Source organism: Prionailurus bengalensis, chromosome D2 (assembly GCF_016509475.1).
Source record: "Prionailurus bengalensis isolate Pbe53 chromosome D2, Fcat_Pben_1.1_paternal_pri, whole genome shotgun sequence".
In the NCBI taxonomy this organism is placed as follows: domain Eukaryota; kingdom Metazoa; phylum Chordata; class Mammalia; order Carnivora; family Felidae; genus Prionailurus; species Prionailurus bengalensis.
Window position 1 is genome coordinate 11,366,831 of NC_057351.1, and position 12,641 is coordinate 11,379,471.

Consider the following 12,641-nt stretch of genomic DNA (forward strand, 5'->3'; position numbering starts at 1 on the left):
CTCACAAGTAGCTGGAAAATTAGATGAGCTAAATCCTGTAGTGAAAAGGTATCTGCAAAGTCTGCTTATAAAATTCACCCAAATTCTTGCTGACCACTAAACTATGCCCTGCGGAATAAAAGCAGATGAAAGCTGACGTAACTGTGCAAAAATACAAGCAACTGCCCACTGCAAAACAGAGAACAAAACTGGAGTTTCAGTCCAACAGGGTTAACCGCCTGCTGAAACTAAAATCACTCTTCAGGGGGGGAAAAAAACCTTAACAAAATTCAGAGTCTCTATAACCTACCATTTCTAATACCCAATAGATACTGTCAAAAATTAGTATATGTGAAACACAAGAAAAAGTGATCATACTAAATTAAGAAAACAAAACCACTGTGACCCATACCAAAGAAAACAGAATAACGATAGGGAAGAGAAATGATGCACAGATAGCCCTTACAATTAGCAGACAAGGACTTTATTTTTTGTTAATTTATTTTAGGGGGAAGGAGGCAGAGGGAGAGAGAGAGAATCTTAAGCAGGCTCCCCGCTCAGCGCGGGAGCCCAATGCAGGGCTCGACCCCACCACTGTGAGATCTTGACCTGAGTCGAAATCAAGACTCAGATGCTCAACCTACTGAGCCACCCAGGCAACCCAGCAGACAAACTCTTCAAAGTGACCATTGTAAATATAAAATATGTTCAGTGACATAAAGGAAAATATATGCATAATGAATAAAATGATGGGACTCTCAGGTGAAGAAATATAAACTACATAAAATGAAATGTAATAGCAAAATGAAAACAATAACTGAAATATAAAATTAATTGGATCAGCTTAACATCAAATTGGAATTACTAAGGAGACAATGAAGTTGAAAGCAGGTCAGTAGAAATTTTCCAATCTCAAGATCAGATTGCATTTATTTATGTATGTATGTATGTATGTATGTTTTAAATATTTATTTATTTTGGGGAGAACACAAGCAGGGACAGGGGAGAGAGAGGGGGACAGAGGATTCAAAGCAGGCTCTGTGGCTCTACACTGACAGGCTGACTGCAGCGAGCCTCATGTGGGGTTCAAACTCATGAACCGTGAGATCATGACCTAGGCCAATGGTGGGTGCTCAATCAACTGAGCTACCCAGGCACCCCAATATCAGAATGCTTTTAAAAGCACTCTGACATAATAAGTACTTTGCCATTAGGTAAAAACTTTCCTCAAGAGACTAGATAAAGATTTAATTCTCATACCTTCTGCATTTAATTGAGGAAGTGTTTAGATCCTATTATTTTAGCATTCATTAATATCCATACATTTTTAAATAGTCTAATTTTCCATCCTATAAAGAATAATCTTGAGATCTGAGGACCATAAAAAAATGCTCAGAAAGAAAACAACTTTTTTGACACAGTCTAGAGTTATTGAAAAGGATTCTATTTTTACTGTTAGTTGATCTTTTGGACATTTTCTCTTGTGATTCATGGACAACCATAACTCACAATACTTCAACCAGACAGAGATACTGGCACTTCACTGAAATTACTTCTCAACTGCCTTCTTTCCCATTGACTATTAATTAGTTTTTCAAGGGCATGAATCATAAGTCTGGTTCCTTCACCTCAGTGGCCCATATCCCAGGAGCAGAACAGTCCCTGCAAATCCTAGATTCTCAACAAAGATTTACTAAATTAATAAATGAATTTTGGGGGAAAAAAATCGCATACCCCTTCAGAAACTATTCCCAAGTCTAACATTCAAATAATTCCACTTACGAATCCTTAGAAAACGTGATTTCCTGATGAATACCAAAAGAGTTTTAGAAGTAAAAAAGATCAGCGTGAAAAATATTAAGTGACATTTTGGCATTGGGCATATGAAATTGACTAGTAAGGCCAAAACTATTTGTGATCAACTGTCCATATGAAGTGATATACAGGCATTACATATACCAAATGAGGCCCATTAAGAAATTTAAGCTAGTCATGCAGGATTATGTTCTCATTATATGAACCAGGTAGTTCAGTGAGATTCTTCCAATTACACCATCCTTAAATCGATCCAAATTATTCTACCAAGTGGCTGATAGGAAGGAAAAAAAAAAGGCCTTTATCCTTAGAGGACGGTGTGTTTGTTTTTGTAATAGCCAGTTCTCCGTTAAATAATCGTTAAACTTAGGAAAACTAAAAGCTCAACGTCAAAATATATATATACCCTTTTGCTTTTATATGGTGCCATACTTAAACATAAAAGGGTTGGTCACTGAAAAATGTGAATCTAAAAATGTAACGGGGTCAGAGAAATTACTGGAACCGATATGCCAGGCCAAGCTCGGTCCATCCAAGGCAGGTGTATAAAAAATACATAGCTTTCTTTGTCCCTGGCGTTTGTTTAGAAATCTCACGAAGATACACTGGTGGGTGTGTTTGTAGAGAGAAAGGCCTTAAAACATTTCTTGTGCTGGAAGGATCTTTGAGGGGTTTCCCTCGCGGCAAACAAGGTCACAGTGCCTTAGAAGTCCTCTAATATCTTGGATAAACCCCACCCCTTGAGGGTGGGCTGGGCCAGTGTGTATGATGGGATAGCACTTGTGATCAGATTATGTTCTATGGCAAAGGTGAGACGATCTTGCAGATGTAACTAAAGTCTGTATTGAATTGACTGTGAACAAATACTATGGGTGAGTGACAGTCAATCAGGCGAACCCTTTAAAGAAGGCTTAGGCTTTCCCTAAGCAGCTAGGGCCCATGGCGTTCCATCCCAATCATGACCTTTCTTTCCAGCCACTTGCGTTACAAACTCTAGGCTTACTTGGCCAGCCCTCACAATCTCATAAAGCAAATCCACATAATAAAAATCCCTTAATATACACATGTCTCACGCTGGCTCCGCTTCTCTGGTTGAACATTGACTGCTACACCTTATCTTAACCACAAAAGGTTTCAGTGAGCTCATTCTTGTGCAGATTGCCACTAGAAAGAATCAGCATAAAAACTATTACTGAATTTCTCTATTTTCTGTAAAATTAGAGTTGGCATTATTTTCTATTATGCTATCAAACATTGTTGAAAAAAGGTAACTGAAAAAGTTTATTTTGAATTTAATCCTGATTAGATACAAAATCCATCTCCATAACTTTGCATAACTATTTTGATAAGAAAAAAAATTCTCTACTTTGTTTTTATATTTTAGGTATTTAATCAATCCCTAAACAACCATAATAGTCAGACTATTCCAAGTGAGCAACATATATTTTCTACCTGCCATTATTATTATTATTATTATTATTATTATTATTATTATATCTTTAATTTTCTTATTAAAGAGGGTTTTAGTTTTAGTATTTGCATCCAAAATCTGGAGCTGTCACACAACTCACCCAAGCCACTGGTTCCCATCTGCATAATGAAGATTAAAAATAATGGGGTTCCTGGGTGGCTCAGTTGATTGAGCATCAGGTTCTTGATTTCAGCTCAGGTCGTGATCTCAGGGTCTTGGGATCAACTCCCCCAAGAGAGATGCTCTCTATCTTTCCCCCTGCCCCTCTCCCCCTACCCCCTCTCCCCTGCTCTTGCTCTCTCTCTCTCTAAATAAGACATTAATTAAAAAATTAAAATGAAAAATGAAAATGAAAAAAGTATCTAAGCTTCATAGGCTTGATCTAGGATTAAACAAGATAATTCACTTAAGGTGCTTAGTACACTACTTGGCATATAATAAGTTATTAGCTGTTATACTTATTTTCATTGCACAAGTGTGCATGTTTTAAAACATCTTAAAAATTTTTTGAACTAAGAATAAAAAATTCCAAGTAAAAATGACATAATAAAAACTACATCCCGAAAATGTTTTGTTCTTTCTATTTCTGCCATTTGATCCATAATCATTAATCTCAATGGCAGCCTTATTTGAGGTTAGTATTCCATCATATATACACCTTTAAGTGTCTTTATTTCAAAGACCAGGGGCCATGTTCAAATGTAGAAATGAACACAGGGATGAGAGAATCAATTTACACTATTTTCTCTAAAATCTTGACAATATAAAAAATACTTTATTTTAAAAATAATTTCATCTATAATTAAAGACTTTTTATTCTGTTTTAGTTGGTTGTAAATTCAATGCTTCTTTATCATGTAAATGCACAACAATTTTCATCATAGATTTTAATTACTTTTTCATTTTTTTAATGTTTATTTATTTTTGAAGGAGTGAGAAAACAGAGTGTGAGCAGGGGAGGGGCAGGGAGAGAGACAGCCACAGAATCCAAAGCAGAATGTAGGCTCTGAGCTGTCAGCACAGAGCCCAACATGGGGCTCGAACTCATGAACTGCGAGATCATGACCTGAGCCGAAGTCAGATGCCTAAACAAGTGAGCCACTCAGGCACCCCAAGGATTTCTTTAAGTAAAAATAAATAAATAAATAATTTTTTAAAGTTACATTACGATTTGCTTTTTATTTTAACTCAACAATATTATGATGGATATTTTTCCAGATCTGTATATTCTAAGAGCTAATACCACTTACCTATCAACTATATTTGTTGAATATCTGAGTCTTTTCCAAGCTTTTGCCATAACAAAGAATGATGAAACTTACCTTCACAGGTTCTATTTTATTTCAGTAAAACAATCCCCCCACTAAAAACAATTAAATTACAGACTTCATGTATCCTACCAGTGGTTTTTCTCTTTATTTCCTCTTGTATCTCCTATAGGTTTTGCTTACTGAATATTAATACTATGTCATTTTATTTGGTATAAAGATTTGGTAACTGTTTACATCCTCAGTGAATTCTGCTCTTTGATACTAGGAAGTATCCTTCTTTTTTTCACTCAACGCTTTCATTGCCTGAATTTCTCCTCATCTGATATTAAATCAGACATCCTGCTTTGTTCTGGTTTGTATTTTCTTGGTATTCAATTAACCATCTCGTAATTTACAAACTTTCCAGATAAAATTGTTCTAGAAGTGTCTCATTATGTCAGCATTATTTATACTTCATGATCCAATATGAAATTGTTTTAAATTGTAATTTTAGCCCATCTTTATGTAATGATAAGGCAAATACACCGAGTCTCCACCTGTCAACATTTTAGATTTTCTATTTTTACATTTATTTGTTTTCTAATTGTTTGCTACATGGCCTATGGTCTTTGTTGACTGTGGGTTTCTGTGGCTATGCACAGCCTATTCTTTTTGCCTTGTCCTCTTTCTTTTTTTAATTTTTTTAAGTGTCTATTCATTTTTCAGAGAGAGAGAGAGTGTGTGTGCGATGCTGGGGAGAGGCAGAGAAAGACAAGGGGACAGAGGATCCAGAGCAGGCTCTCTGCTGTCAGCAGAGAGCCTATGTGGGGCTCCAACTCATGAACCGTGAAATCATGACTTGATCTGAAGCTGGATGCCTACCCAACTGAGCCATCCAAGTGCCCCTGCCTTGTCCTCTTTCTACTGGACTGGTCTGTGCACAATAAGAATGGTAGTATTTTCCTCTTTTTTTTTTTTCACCAAATTCCCTCTTTTCCACCACCTTATTTTAGTAAATTTCATTATACTTTAGTGTTTGCCTTTTCCCTGTTAAATATCTTATACTTCCATTACCTGATTTTTCAATTAAAAAAAATATTCTTTGGGGCGCCTGGGTGGCGCAGTCGGTTAAGCGTCCGACTTCAGCCAGGTCACGATCTCTCGGTCCGTGAGTTCGAGCCCCGCGTCGGGGTCTGGGCTGATGGCTCAGAGCCTGGAGCCTGTTTCCGATTCTGTGTCTCCCTCTCTCTCTGCCCCTCCCCCGTTCATGCTCTGTCTCTCTCTGTCCCAAAAAATAAATAAATGTTGAAAAAAAAAATTAAAAAAAATATTCTTTGCCCTTATGTGTTATGGGAGGCAATCAGCGCGCCTCTTTTTCACTTTTTCTCTTTTGCCTCTAATTTTTGTTCGATTTTTGCTTTGCAAATGCTACAGTGTGGAAAACTTTTCCAGTGTCTTTCACTGCGATATGACTGCTCAGGTTCTTCTACTTCTCTGGGATTTTATTTTGCTAAATTAGGTTTTGCTAGCATGTCATGTGTTCCCTTTAGTTTTTCTCATTTTCTACAATAAAGCTGTATGTCACTGTAATAGGTACCGCCTTTTTTTACTTAAAAGAGCTTCTACCATCAGATAACTGATCCCTCTTTAGTGAGCTGATTTTTTGTCTTTTTCTGACTGTGGTGTGATCAGTGGATAAACCAGCACCCTTCCCCTCTTCTGCTGAGTTAGGCTTGAGGAAGAAGCCCTCAACACCAAGCTCATTCACAATGAGATCAACTGTGCTTCCCAACTACAGAGACAAGGAGCAACTGTCCACCAGAGGTCCACAAGACACAGTTTTCAGAGCCCTTTGTGGGGCCCATACAACAAATACACAGACTCGGGTCCTGTCTGAGACTGCCCATTCAGGTTTAGCAGTTTTGTCTATTTTTCAGCACACGGAATAGCTATCTACACTGCTGTCTCTCCCAGCTACAACAGGGGCATCAGGTTCTACATGTCTGCAACAAAACTAACCAGTAATCAGCCCCATTCCTACCATTATGCTCAAGTTTCATCCTTCATTCACTGAAGGACAGAAATATATGATAAAAATGAATACAATAGGTGCTCGGCATTGGTCAATTGAACATGTGATTTTTCACCCATTCCTGAGACTCCTCACTGTTCAGGACATTTGCTCTTTTGCTGAACCATGACTGGGAATCCATTGCATTGTGGGGCTGATCAGTTGGGGACCAGCCATGAGGTACTGAGGGGCCCAGTTGTGCTGGAGCACCAGCATTCCACCTTGACTTTGATGCACATGTATTTTTTTTCTATTTTACTCATCACCTGGTTCAAAGGGATTCTCATTAGAGATCTAAAGAGTTTTCTAGGACGTCTTGTTCCTACAAATGATTCAAAAGACATAAGAAGAAAGATCCGCATAGAAGAGAAGATGTGTAAATAAATGTGTCTTTGAGGAAAAAGTTTTGATGTGTTTTACCATCATACTGTTATTTGACAACAGCACGAGGTTTGTGCTAACTGTGCCTAAGTCTAAGAAAACAAACAAGCCCGATGAATGCGTTTTATGTAAACAACCAAAGAACTATAAACCAGGTGAGACACGTGACCAGAGCTTTACTGAAAGGAATGGACAGAAGAGGAACTGGAAATTTAGAAAGACATGTAAAATGTTCTTACATCATTTCTTTTTTTGCATTTCTAACACTGAAAGAAATGTGATGGGAATATACTGACACGTAACCCGAAATTAAATTTTCTGTCTTACCTTGGAAGACCGGAAGGTAAATGCTGTTGACTTTACATCAGCCTTTTCTTTGTCCATGAGTAGAAGGCTTTTGTCTTCCATGAGACTCAGGTACTTTCCTGTTGTGACATGGCGTAGTCGGAAGGGCTGGCCCCATCTTATGTGGCTTCCACTCCACCTGACAAACACAGTTAAGACTTGATCCAACAGCATCCACAATCACAGGAGAAAAAGCGATTAAAATGTACGTGTCGGACATTGAAATTTGCTTTGAATATATTGCCTAATGTTCTCAAAACTCTTAGGATGTTGGTGGTATTAATTTCATTACACAAATAACAAAATGGTTATCCAGAATGATTAACTAACAGTCAATGTTACATACCTAAAAGTAAATAGGAGTGAAATTTAACTCTAGGACTTCACTATTAAGTAAATAGAACACCAACCACACTACCTACTACTTTATGTAAAGATGACTAAGGACTTATGTTCCAAGTTAACATCTAATCGTGAGTCACAGATACAGAAATTATGATAGAAATTTTAAGTTTAAATAATACTTTAGATTCGCTAGCTCAAAAACTTTTGTTGGAAAAATAAAACTTTGGTTGGATTCGCACAGACTTGAAAAACAGTGGTAATTTAGTCAACGCTTAAGTCTGATTAATTGGAGCTCATATATACAAAGCACATACCTGAAAAAGGAAACCTATTCCTAGGCATTGGATTTTAATAATGTGAAACAGTTATATCACTAAAAACTCATCAGCAAAAAGGACAAACCGAGAAAAGAATTCTAAAAGGGTCAAGAGAGAAAAAAGCAAAACACAATAATCGGAACAGGCAAACGAAGGTTGCAGAAAAAAAGGTAAAAAGCAAAGTTATGATCGTTAAAACCTGCTTTCCGAAATAACTTTCAGGCAGGGTCGAAAAGAAAACTCAAGATGCAGACCATCCTTGTTTGGCACAGTGCTGTGTCAGCTGAGTCGTGTGTATCTGAACCTTGGACTCACGAAAGTCAGGTAGGGAAACGAGGCTCTGATACGCAAGAGGTTCAGTGAATTCGGTGATGTGCAAAGGAAGACAGTGTCTTATCATTGACAAGAGTATGCTGACAATCAAATAATGTTTTAAAGAACTAAAAGTAAACGGACGACAGCAATTACCATGCATATAAATTCAAAAGGAGATAGTGATGGTAAAGTTGCTATTAAACAAGTTAGAACTTAAGGCAAAAAACATAAAGGGGATACCGTCATGTACTTTATAAAGAGAAAAAATGTAACTCTAAAAAGAATGTCTGTGGGGCGCCTGGGTGGCTCAGTTGGTTGAGCGTCCGACTTCGGCTCGGATCGTGATCTTGCGGTTCACGAGTTTGAGCCCCATGTTGGGTTCCGTGCTGACAGCTCAGAGCCCAGAACCTGCTTCGGATTCTGTTTCTCCCTCTCTCTCTGCCCCTACCCTGCTAGTACTCTCCCTCTCTTTCAAAAGCAAAATAAATAAAAACATTAAAATACATACATATATACATAAAATGTATGTCATGAAGCTTCCCATGTCAATGGAAAAAAGAAAACAAAAGAAACAGAGATAATGATTTATAAAGACAATTACACTGGAAGCTTTTTATCACTATGTATTAAATTGAAAAGATAAAAATTACAGAAATGAAGGATTTCTATATGATTGAATTAATCAATAAGCTTACTTTAATATAGGGTCATTACAAAGGTCACCAAAAATTATAAGGTTTTTTCCTATTCTACAAATTGAGAATACTTTTTTCAAATTTGCCAATCTTAGTAAACTCTAAGTCGATTTTATGCTGTTTTTTCTAACCTAGATTTTTGGCTTCAAATATTGGCAGGGAAAACTAACAGTAGAAAGATATTGTGATAAGGTCATTATTACACGGATTTGTTTATAAAGAGAATTTGGACAATCCACCAACTAAATTAATAACCATGTACCAACAAATCCTACTAATAACACAGTATTGTTAAAAATGAAATTAGGGGCGCCTGGGTGGCTCAGTCGGTTAAGTGTCCGACTTCCGCTCAGGTCACCATCTCACAGCTGTGAGTTTAAGCCCTGCGCTGGGCTCTGTGCTGAGAGCTCGGACCCTGGAGCCTGCTTCAGATTCTGTGTCTCCCTCTCTCTCTCTCTGCCCCTCCCCCTCTCATGTTCTGACTCTCAAAAATAAACATTTTTTTTAAATGCAATTAAAGTTCGGTTACCAACAACAGAATATTAAATCATTTCTAGTCTGGTAAATAGACCAGCTCTGTTCATTCCCTTCTTATAAAATTAAGTATATCCTTGGCAGATGCTTTGGAAAACACAATTATTTTTAATATTCATTTCCATTATTTGAAGAAGCATCTGAATGCTTTTCTAAGCAATGACTCATCTTAATTACCATAAAAAAATCATTTTCAAAATAGTCCCAAATTTTGACAAAGTAATCCTCTGCAACAGAACTTGTAGAAGGTATTCTGGATATTATGTGCGAATCTACTGACTAGGGCACATATTTACAAGCACTCCTTTCAAGTCACCAAGAGGATTATGTCAGGGATGGAATGAACTGGGACAATCACTGGCAAAACTCTGTAAAATCTAAGCACATTTTCTTTAGCTTAAAGCCACTCAAATTAGCTGGCCTGCAATGCCCATGGCCCAGAAGGAAAGAGGAAAACCTACGAGAATCAAGGGGGCAAGACAATATTTAGTAAAAACTGAAAATAGGAAGAGTAACATTAAAGCAATTTCCTATGGTAACATAGCAGAAACCTGTTCCCTATGTCTTATCTACATTTACCTGAAATGACTTCAAAGGAATGGGGAGTATTTGGTCATTCCTCACAACACATCCATCTTTGATTTTTGTGGGGTTTTTGTGACATACAAGAAAGGTAAATGTGAAGGACACATAAGGCATATTTTTTCACTGCAGTGATCATTCCCACTACAGAAACCAGCACATATCGTACTTACAATGTTCCTACAACTTCACGTTGGGGTAAAATACAGCAAAGTGTGTTCCATCTTATTTAACTCCCAAAACTGAAACTTACCTTATTAAAATGTTCATGATACTGAAAAACTTATGACAACATTACTGAGTATGTGATACAAAATACCTAAGTACTAGGCTGTATAAATTACAACAAATACATAGTTGGAGACGTTCTTCTATAGAGGAAAAAAAAGAACACCCCAAATATTGTAACATAATAATGACTTTTGGGTGCAAAATTCCATTATACGCATAAGGAGAATCGTTGACTCTCATTTCCTAAGTACAAAGAAAAAATGAGTATTTGCATGGCCAAGGTACGCAATAAGGCACGGAAACTAAATGCGGTCACATTAACAGTGAAGTTAAAGTAGTTCAAAAATCCAACAGAACGTGAAGAAACACTTTAACATAATGACATTCATTCCAAGTGAACCTGCTTTCCTACTGTCGACAAGAAGATGACATGGTATAAATCGAGGGTCACACGGTACAAAAAAAAACATCTCTCTTCCATCTTTTAAGTGGTTGAAAAGCTACTTGCTCTGCCTTCTGGCGTCAGGCACCCCTTGCTGCCATTTGGACTCTCAAACAATCCGCACAGCCGCATACCTGAGGCTCGGAAGCGCCCCCTTTCACCTCTGGCTGACCACAAGACCAGGCTCCTTCTACATTATCAGTCATCCGAATTCAAAGTTAAAAACAAAGCCCACGCTTCCCATTTCAAACTTCAAACATTCGGCAACAGTAGAGACACAGAATCCAGACCAGATGTCCAGAACGATCTGGAATTATGTAATTACAGTTCATCAAGTACAAGGCTGACAATGTAAAAAGGAAGCCCTGTCTGGTTTTCAGGAATTCACATCCTTCCTTTTGTTTTCTGTTTTGTTTAATCTATAAAATGAGACAGATTTAGGGCCTCGTTTGCTCAAAAAAAAAAAAAAAATTCCATTTCTTTAAGCACACAATCACGAAGGGTACGGATATCTACGAATTTGAAAACCCATCTGGAATCTGTTTTCCAATGGCAATGCCACCTCTCTAAGCTTCATTTCTATCAACTATTTCACTTCTCTAATTAAGCTGCATTTTTATAAAACACAAAGTAAAGGAAATACATACACATATTTAAAATCTCTTTCCCTAAATTCTCTGAAAAACCTATAAAGCACATGAAAGCTCAGTCTCTCTCCCTTTGTTTTATGAGGATGACACTCCTTTTTCCATCTCATTAAGAGATGCATTTCGAATAAAATTTTACATTGAATTTCAATATTTACCAAAAGCTTTAATATTTAGGTGGGTTTCATCGAGTAGGTATTTATTTAGAAGAAACATATCCTCAGTTAATTAATAATTAATGAGGTTAATAGAGAAGAACTTTTTGAAGTTTTAGACTTACTATCATAAGTAATGTAAAAAATAAGGGACACCTGGGTGGCTCAGTGGGTTAAGCATCTGACTCTTGGTTTCAGCTCAGGTCATGATCTCATGGTTCGTGGGTTCGAGCCCCACATCAGGAGCCTGCTTGAGATTCTCTCTCTCTCTCTCTCTCTCTCTCTCTCTCTCTGCCCTCCCCTGCTTGCATACTCTCTCTCTCTCAAAATAAACAAACATTTAAAGAAAAGAAATATCAAAAATCAATTTAATTTACATACATATTTTTGTTGCATAGGTGTATGATAGCATGAGTTAAAAAAAAAAGTCTTTCAATCATAAAAAAAATATGACTGGGATAAAAAAAATGGTCATGACAGAGTAACAAAAATAATGATTTAATAATTTTTTAAATAATTTTTACTGTTAATAAAGACTATGTTCAAGTGTTTTCAATAAACAAAGATGGGTATTAAATCACATCAGTATTTGTAATCAATAAGATACTTTAAAAAAATGGTATGCCCATTTTGTTTTAAGACGTCCCTACTTATAACACACTATAAGTTATATTCTACACATCTATTTAAACTGACAGTAGAAACTGTCTATGTCAAAACTTACAATGTTCAAGGATACATTTTCAAATTTTTTCAAAATTAATGTATAGGATATATAAGAAAAAACAACTAAAGATCACCAAACTATCTTTTGTTATTATTATGAAAGTTTCTTTATTAAGTTTAAGAGAGAGTGAGAGCATACATAAAGGGGCAGAGAGAGAGGAAAAGAGAGAGAATCCCAAGCAGTCTCTGTATTGCCAGCATGGAGCCTGATGCAGGGCTCGAACTCATGAGCCGTGAGATCATGACCTGAGCTGAAACCAAGAGTCAGAGGCATAACCACCTGAGCCACCCAGGCACTTCAAGACTACTAAACTATCTTAATCATCATTAGATAAGCATT

At 36.9% G+C, this 12,641-nt stretch overlaps 1 protein-coding gene across 11 annotated transcripts in view; it reads right to left on the reverse strand.

The window, feature by feature from the left end:
* RYR2 (ryanodine receptor 2) overlaps positions 1 to 12,641 on the reverse strand; it is a 756,924-nt gene that overhangs the window by 387,337 nt on the left and 356,946 nt on the right. For all 11 annotated transcript variants that reach the window (XM_043596215.1, XM_043596214.1, XM_043596207.1 and 8 more), the window contains one exon: positions 7,295 to 7,451. In XM_043596215.1, the coding sequence (XP_043452150.1) occupies positions 7,295 to 7,451 (157 nt within the window). The remainder of the gene's footprint in view (positions 1 to 7,294; positions 7,452 to 12,641) is intronic.